General features: G+C 53.8%; 1 protein-coding gene across 7 annotated transcripts in view; it reads left to right on the top strand.

Annotated features, from left to right (window-relative positions):
- The window catches only part of LOC147911527 (RCC1-like G exchanging factor-like protein), a 35734-nt gene extending 29131 nt beyond the window's left edge, over positions 1-6603 (top strand). For 4 of the 7 annotated variants that reach the window (XR_015551006.1, XR_015551003.1, XR_015551002.1 and 1 more), the window contains one exon: positions 961-6603. Coding sequence is in view for 4 of the 7 variants with exons in the window: in XM_087428081.1 (XP_087284207.1) it covers positions 961-1066 (106 nt within the window). In the remaining 3 variants the exon portion in view is untranslated. The remainder of the gene's footprint in view (positions 1-960) is intronic. The other 3 variants (XM_087428082.1, XM_087428083.1, XM_087428080.1) reach the window with 2 other exon arrangements.
- The last annotated feature ends 2514 nt before the right edge of the window (positions 6604-9117 follow it).

Consider the following 9117-nt stretch of genomic DNA (forward strand, 5'->3'; position numbering starts at 1 on the left):
GGCCTGTAACACACATGGGCTGTGGCGTGGACTGTGGGGGGTGACTGTGTGCACAGCACCCTTGGTCGTAGTGATGACCGGGGTAATCCCTCAGCACCGTCACTTGGAGTCAGCAATTCCATATGCTAATGTCTTGAGGGTGCCAGACTCTTCTAAAGCTATTTTGATTTAAAAAATGAGAGTCATTATGGACTCAGTCTGGAGGTATCAATGATCTATGGCTTAAACTGTGCAGAGTCACATCCTTGGAAACCCGTATGAAATGTGCAAAGTATTCAACTAGAGTACACTGTTTTCTGTTTGCTGTCATGCCATGTGGACGTTTTGGGTCACACCGAAATGAAATCCCCTGCTAGATTTCCCCCAAGACCCCACAGCCACCCTCCAAGTGCCGTGACTGTCTTCAGTAGAGGGAGCATCAGAGCTTGGGTATCTCCCCTTCTGTGCCCAGCGTTTGCATGTGGTCAGCTGGGAGTTGGACTTGGTTGGTTTCCCCTGAGATCTGCTAACCTTTTGGGGGCCAGACTGAATTGTTCTGTTAAATATGTAAAATCTGAGGGTGGAGGCCCCAGGGTGGTGGTTAGACCAGAGGGCCTCTGGCAGATGGGAACAAAGGGATTCCTTATTAATCAGTCAGATTATTTTAGTCCTGGCTTCTCCATGTCTTGTCTACTTCTTCTGCTTCTCAGGTGGAGGTGGTTAAATGGGGCCTCTGTGGCAAGGAATGCCTAGAGCTGATGTGGACGGAAGTGGTATCTAAAGGCTGGGTAGCGGGAGGCTGCCCCAGGAGGTCTGGGGTCCCATCCTGGAGGTGGACATTCCCGATCCCAGTCTAGATTTGTTCTCCTGGACTGTCCTCTAGAACACTCTGTCCTTTCTTGTCCCTCCTGGCACTTTTTACAGTTTGTAAACACGTATATATTGGTTTGATAGTTTGTTTCTTTCTAACTGTTTGACTAGCTCCTGCACAGGAACCGTACATGTTCACTCACTGTCCTGTCCCAGCTCTCAGCACACAGACATCGACCCGGCCCAAAGAGGTGCCCAGTCACCCTGTGTCCCTTGACCAAATGCTGCCGAGATGTGGAAACCCAGACAAGGAATGACAGATGGAGGTCTCCCTCTATCAGGGCATGACCAGGACTGAAGTGTGCTCAGACTTCGGGAAGTGTGGAGGGCAGGGTGTGGTCGGATGTGGCTGTGGGTGAGGGATGTGCATAAGGGGCGAGCAGAGTGGGCCATGACCGTGGGTGAGGGGTGTGTATAAGGGGCGAGCAGAGTGGGCCGTGTCCAGGAGCCTCCTGGGCCTACAGCTTCGTGCGTGTGCTCTTCTCCATGTGAAGGACACACCGTCATTCTGGGCTTGCACATGTCTTTGGTTTGGGGATAGTATACTTTTCCCTTCAAAAGGAGGCGTTAATGCCTGGTAGAAATTGAAGTTTAACATGGGGCTCTGTTTCTACCTGGTTCTAGAAAGCATATTCTCATGACCCTTCCTCTTCTTGGTGACTTGCCCCTGGCCTAGCCCAGCCAAGCCACCCTTTTCCTTTCTATGCAGACAAAGGAGAGCTGTTTGTGTGAGGCAAGAACATCCAAGGGTGCCTGGGAATCGGTTGCCTGGAAGACCGGTATTTGCCATGGAGCGTAAGGCTGGACTGGACGGGCGTGAGTGCGTGCCCACAGAGCAGACTACCTGATGTGGCAGCAGCGTCCAGTGTGTGGCTGGGCCAGGACCAGGTCCCTGGGCACTGCTTCCCCTCCCAGGTCCCCGCTGGCCTCCTCCTGCCCCAGCGCACCCTCTGCCAGGGCATCAGGAGAGACCGCGTAGTGGTGAGGAGCCAGAGCGAGCGCCCAGCAGCAGCTTCTCAGGCTGCAGGCTCCCTGGCGCTGAGCTTCTTCCTGGGGCTGTGAGTGAGCAGCCTGTGCAAGCAGGGGACAGCCTGACCAAGGGTTCCAGTCCCCCTGTGCCCTGGAAGAGGCCTCGTCAGAGGCTGTCCACGGGCACGTGGAGCAGGAAAACAGAGGCCCCCCGGGACCTCACTGAGGCAGAAGCTACAGGCTGGGCTCCACTAGGCCCAGAGGGGCTCCCAAGGGGGAAATATTTGAAATGACAAAGCTGGCGTGCCAGGAGTTGTTTGCAGAGGCCCGTTTGGAGGAATGGTTTACAGCACATTCAAAAGAAAGCAGGATATTTAATATTTAGAGTGCCTTACCGCAGCCACCAAAGTGAAAAATAATGTTTTTCATACCGGGGAGGATGCAATTAGACCAAAAGGCTCATTTCAGAGTTAAAGGGTTCTTTCTTAAATTGTAGTTTATCTTACTGTTTACTAAGTCAGTTCTTCTAAACAAAGCTATTGATATTTTTGAACACAGAACATATGTACTTGGTACAAAGTGTCTTATGAAAACTAAGTCTCCCGTCTCTTGTCCCAGAGGCACCACCGGTTCTGGTTCTCATGTTCCCTCCAGAGAAAGACTGCGGAGAGAGCGTGTGTGTGCGCATGCGACCGTGTGCACACACAGGCCTAAGTATTTCCTTTGCAGGCTGGATTTTAATAATGTCTTTTGAAATTGTGAAAAGCATTTTTAAAAAACACTTGTAAAAATGCAAAAGAAATGTATAATTTAAATACAATAAGGATTTATCTTTCAAAAACCCACTGCAGAGTGTTTCGAGGCACTTTGGTGTTTCAGGGGCTGTTTCCATCGGGCCTTCCCTCTGCCGCTGGCTCTCCTGGTTCCCTGTGACATCGGCAGGCCCAAACACACAGAAACTGTCTACACCATTAGCTTCGTTGCTATAATTTATCCTTTTTTTCCCTGCGAAAAGTCTGTCTGCAGGCTCCGGGCTCCTGTCACTTCAGTGAGTGTGTGAGGACACCCAGAATACAGTGACCACGGGCCACTCCGACGTGTCCTCTGGCTGTCCTGACTTCTTACACTCAGGCTCTGTACTTTTGCATGTATTGGGGTCTGTAGAGGAGGGCAGTGCAGAGCTCGAGTGGCAGGTGTGGCCTGAGAAGGTGGAGGGACTCTCATCACACGGTGGCCACCACGATCTCCCTCAGTGGATAGCCGTTCCCAGGGGCCTAGGTCTCGGTCTTCTGTTCCCTGCCCACATGCCGGGCATACAGGCTGCCACTCAATGATGATTTCTGGTGGGGACGGGGCCCCGCTTGCTGGCAGGCATACCCTGACATCAGTGAATCCAAAACACTTGGCCTGCCATTCTCGTCAGGTCTACCCCTGACTCACTCAGGAGAGTCCTGTCCTGATCATGCTTGTTTCTTGACTATGTGGTTGTCTCACATTTTCACGAGGTCAGGAAACACCTACTGTGCACTCACTGTGTTCATGTGACACAGTCAGACGCTGAGTACCACACGGCAGGAAGAGTGCTCTGACTTGACACAGCAGGTGACAGTCTCCCTGAGCACCTGGCACAGGGTAGACACTCGGGCTGCATTTCTGAAGATCCACACTCTTCTCTCTCACATTACACTCAGGTCCCAGCACCTCCTGACCAGCAGCAGAGTTACTCACACCTTCTGAGGGCCGGTCTCCCCGCAGGGGCTGCATGGGAGCTGCTCAGGTGCCTCTGCCTAACCATGCTGCCTGACCTTCCCAGAGACCACTTCAGATGGCCTTGGGGGTGGCCCCCAGGACTGGGGTGGCTCTGTGAGGCCTCCATTCTCCTGGGGCCTGCCCTGCCCCATGATTGAGCCCCAGGAATGTATCCCCTCCCCCAAGGAGACCACACTTACCTTCTCTCACCCAGGGTGCATCACCCAGCTACCCTCAGGCGCTCATGCTGTGGCGACCAAGAAACCCAGCCTTTCTTCCACACAAACCTTGATATTTCACACGGAACAGCCCAGATTGAGCTTGAGCTGGAGACAGTGCTTGGAGTCCCTCTCGTTGTGATTTTCTTGGGGCCACACAGAGGGCATGCTGAGCAGTCAAGTTTAAAAGGAAAAATCCCGGGAGTGTGGTCACCTCCTTGAACCAGGAGTCCATTGTCTTGCTAGGGAGGCAAACAGGTGGGATGTAGCTGGTGTGGGGGCTGCCCATGAGGAGCGGAGAGACTTGGTCTTGCTGTCGCTCTGGTAGGGTGGTGCCAGCTGTTGCCAGAGAAGAACACAGGAATCTGTGCCCAACAGTAAAATGCCCCGTGTGAGTCCACCCTCAGAGATGGAAGCTGAACAGGCTCAGGCTCATGACTGGAAGCTGTTCCACAGCTAAGTCATCCACCCTCCTTACAGCGGGAGAACACTGAAGATGAAGCAAAGGCCTGATTGTGTCCCTGTTCCTGTCTGACTGTACGCCAGGAGTTGCCAGGTGCAGGGGATGCAGTGGTGAGAAGGACGCGTTCATTCCAGCTGGTGCATCGGGCGGCAGGCTGCCTCTAATGAGTCTGGCCTCAAACTAGGAAATCAAGATGAGGCCGCCTGCCCCCAGAGCAGGCGAAGGAGGCCATGTTCATCAGGGGATTCATTTGGGCAGATTCTATGCCTCACCCTGGGCCTCACAACCGTGCCTGTATGATAGAATCATCTGGGAGGTTACTGATTGATTGTTTTGATGTACTGTATTCAACAGTTGGTGGACATTTGGGTGGTTCCAATTTTTGGCAATTATGAATAATGCCAGAACTTCATGTATGAGTTTTACGTTGGCCCAGCGTTTTATTTTTTTGGCTCATTCACTTACAAGTGTCTGTATGAACGTGTTCTCAGTTTTCTCGAGTGTATACCTAAGGAGTGGGATCACTGGGGCCTTCATTTAATTTTTTAAGTTTGGACACTTTTACCATGTAATACATGACACGCTCGGTGATCTTGAGTCCAAGACACCGAGTATTAATTGCCCTGAAGACAACACGGGCTGTTCCCTACGGGTTGCTCCGAGGTTCTGCCTGCTCACCGAGGTTCTCCCTGGACATCAGGACCCTCCCGGTGCCCCATGCTCATCAGAGTGGCAGATGGGCCTGGGTCTCGCTAATGCTGCACAGCTTCCCGCTGGGTCAGCTCAGGTCCAGAGCTCCTGGAAAAACAGCTCAAATGAGATGCTCCCCCATCAACATTTGTGACGTGGGAGCTCCGGGTTCTTGCCTCGGTCCCCCTCCTCGTTCTCTGTGCTGCTTCTGCCATGTTGATAGGGACTTCCTTCAACCCTCAAGAGTGTCAGAATAACTCACATTCTTTCTTGGCCATCCTTCACGCCCAGCATCCATTCCTGTTGCTTTTTGTACAACATCGATATTTTTAAAACATTGACATGTGGGTCACATAACGTAAGACCATTTTAAAGTGTACAGTTCAGTGGTTTTAGTGTATTGTCTATGTGGTACAACTACCCCCACCATCTCATCCCACACATTCCCTTTGGAGAGCTCGTTTTCACCATCATGAGCCCCCCCGCACCCCCAGTGGAATGTCACATGATAAAACCAAGGGGGCCCATGTGACCACAGATGCTGCTCTTTTCTCCTGTGGCCGAGTTCTTTATGTTACCTTTTGAGAGAGGGTGGGGGAAACTTTAAACCGTTATTTTATCCAAGAGAAACTGAATCAGACTCTTGGGGGTGGAGTCCTGGCATGGGTAACCCCCCTGGAGATCCGAATGTGAGCTGCGGTGAGAACCTGCCAAGAAGCAGCCAGAGCTGCTCCAGGAGGAATTATGCCCTGGTTGGGGGCGGGGGGGCAAAGTCATGATTCTGAGGGTTGGCTGGACATCTGCTGGTTCCCTGCATGCGCCACTGCCCCCACCACCCCAACTCTGCACACAGAAGACACTTGAACCAGCCAGGGACCCCTCCTGAGAACTGAGGCCAGGACGCTGGCAGTACCCTTTCCCTCCTCCTATCAGCCCTCTTCATAACGCAGACCCCCACTCAGATGTTAAGTTTTGTCCCCTGCATGGAAGTCTTCAGTGGCTCCCCATGGCCTGTAGGAGGGTGAGGTCCCTGGCGGACCTGAGCACCCACATTGCATTTCAGCCTCAACCCCTACCTGCCCCATCCACTCCTCCCTCCCCCGCTGCACTCCTACATTCCAGCCAAGGTTCCCTCTGGCTCTCTGTGTCTTTGCTCCTCCCTCTGCTGGGTCCCCATCTTACCAAGCTCAACCCTAATGTCCTGGCTTCTTGGTCTGCCCCCTACTGCTGGACAGTGGTCATTATCTACCCCTGGGCACAGCACACCCTTGTGGTCTAGCCTGGCTCTGCACTCCCTGGAATAGCTCCTTTCCCTGTCTTCTCACCTCCTAGAGAGACTCAGGTGCAGGGGCCACCGCACGTTCCTCGGGGTCCCCAGCATCTGGCACAAGGTCCAGCACCGCCCGAGTGACAGCGACTGTGAGTGAGTGGTGGGAAAGGGAGGTCGGGCTCTGGAGGCCTTTGTAACTTTTGAGAGTTTGGGGGACATCAAGAGTCCCTGTGGATGTCCTAGCTCCAATGGGGTCTCTGAATGAATGAGGGGAGCGTAGTCTGAGGACCCCAGAAGGGAAAGCATTCACAGCATCCAGAACTTTCTTGGGCTCAGGGTGGTGAGAGAGCTTCAGCCCCATTTTCACTCCCTTCAGACACCAAGTCTGCTTGTCCTGTGGGCGGGGGTGAGGCGGGTGGGGATGGAGGTTGGTGGGGTTCAGTGCAGGCTCAGGTCTTCAGCCCTGTCCTGGTCACACCGGCCCTCCGTGGAAAATGTCAGAGAGGGGCAGTGAAGGGTGTCCAAGGTCCAAGACCTCTGTCCTGCCTGGGCATCTCCAGTGCCTACCTGCCAAAACGGCAGGAACCAAATGCCAGAGCCCTTGTAGGAGGGACGCTGGGCATGGAGCTCTCCCTCGTGCCCCTAGGGTATCTTGTCGGGGGGCATCACCTCCTGGGCTTCTAGCACCAGGGACCTTCCTGGGGTGTGACATCCACAGTAGGGCTCCAGGCTTGGGCCAGAGGCCCTGTGGCCCGGAATCCAGCCCCTGATCCTCTGCCTGCCAAAAGCAAGGCCCTGTCCTGCTCCGCAGGCCCCCTGACCCCCAGGCCCACCTAAGCCAGATGTTTGGGAGGATGGGTGGGCATAGCAGTCGGTCTCCAAGATGGCCCCAGTGATCTTGCCCTCTTGGTTTCACACCCTTTTGTGTTCTCCTCTTGTGTCAAATCAGAGCGGGGCTGTATGTTCACAGAGTATGGTGGAGGCAGAGGCATGTGAATTCTGAGGCTCGGGGCCAAAAAACCATTTTGGCTCCTATACTAGCCCTTGAATCCCTTGCTCTGGGGGAAGCCGGGCACCATATTGTGAGGTCACTCAAGCATCCCCATGGGGAGGCCAATGTGGAGAGGAACAGGTTCCCTGCCAACAGCTGAGCCCAACTTGCCAGCCCTGTGAATAAACCACCTGGGAAGTAGATCCTGCAGTCCAAGCCAGGACTTGAGATGATCGCAGCCTGCTGAGGGACCCTGACCCAACTGCTCAAACTGCTCTCGAATTCCTAACCTACAGGAATGGTGACACATAAACAATCATTTTAATCCATTGCGTTTGGGGCAACTCGTTACCCTGCATCAGGTAACTAATACAGCCCCTCTCGCTCTGGGGATGTGTCCTCTCTCAGCCGCTGGGTGTGGACGGGGAGGTTGTTCTGCCTTCCTCCCAGCCCCTGGCCATGTTCCTCGACCATGGAATGGAGAAGGAAAGAGATGAGATGTGGCCCTGGAGCAGCACAAATCAGAAGCCCTCAGCCAACATATTTTTGTCCGTTTTAATTAACACTTTACAAAGTACAAAATACATTGTCTTTTTGGGGGAACATTTGGTATTTGTTTCTCTCCATCACACAGTACATGAATCTTGAGAGTTTCGTGTTTCTTCAAGAAAGAAAGAAAGCGTGAGGGTCCCCACCAGGGTGTAAGGCTGCCCGGTTCTCCCCTCTCCAGACCTTGGGACAGATGTAAGTGCCACTGCTACAGCTGGTGACCTGGGGGCAGGCCAGGTGAGGGCCAGACCCCCAAAGACAAGGTCCTGGGCCGGGCAAGGCCCCCCAGAATCCCACTCTACCCCCAACATCCACTCACCCCATCTCAGGATAATGGAAATGATCTTGGCATAGAGCGAGAGGGTGGTGTGGGATTTTGTTTCTTACTCCCCGACCCCAGCATGGAGCCCACCCTGCTCAGTTCTTCCCTGGACCATTTCCTGCAAAGGTAAACTGAGGCAGGGGACAGGGAGACGCACTGGGCTTGGCCTGTGACTTGGGACATCTACTTGGCCTCTTTTTTCAAACCCCCTTCCCACCCCTTCTCCAACTTTGCTGGACCCTCTTCAGGGACGAGCCCCAGTAGGCGAGGGGCACCAGCACCCAAAACCTCCCCCTATGAACAGTATCCTGAGGACTGCATGCTTCTGAAGAGCCGGCTAAGCAGGTCTAGCCACTTTGGGCTGTATGGACTGCCAGGCCTCGCAGAGCACAGCAGAGCCCCTACTGGGGACACCTTTGCCCCCACCACAGAGCAGAACTACACAGTCAAGTGGGCTGGGGCAGTCCTGCATGCAAGGCCTGCCACACCACCATCAACTCCACATGTGGCCCCCGGGTAAGAATGCTACCGAGGCCTCAAAATCCTGGATGGGTCAGTCCCTCAGCTAGGATTTGGGCTTTACACACGTGTGCTCGCACACACACTAATGTGGATGACATGGCACATGCTCACACATACATGTGTGTATATGAACACATGTGTGGCTGTCCACAGAACACTGTCCTGCCCCTAGGGCAGGGACCACCCTGCACTCCTGACTCTCACAGCCTCCCACCACCTTGAAGCAAGAGCCACAAACTCCCTCACCACCAGGTTGCCCACAGATGCCAGGGGCCGGGCCGCCGGCTCCTACCTCCAGTCCAGTCGCTCCTGGTGCCGCCAGCCTCAAGGACAGAGGCTGCCTCAGCCACCAGTTCCTGCCTTTACCTTCCCGAGAGAGCAGGCATCATAAGATGGGTGTACATCAAAGCTGAAGGTATGGAAAGGGGATGAGAGACAGTTAAGCTTGTCCTTTTGCTGCCTCTAATTTGAAAATGAAAGAAAGAAAAGAGCTGGATAGGTCTGAGAGGTAGGAAAAGGTCTCTC

This window comes from Ceratotherium simum, unplaced genomic scaffold (assembly GCF_057802395.1).
Source record: "Ceratotherium simum simum isolate JZ-2026a unplaced genomic scaffold, ASM5780239v1 HiC_scaffold_43, whole genome shotgun sequence".
In the NCBI taxonomy this organism is placed as follows: domain Eukaryota; kingdom Metazoa; phylum Chordata; class Mammalia; order Perissodactyla; family Rhinocerotidae; genus Ceratotherium; species Ceratotherium simum.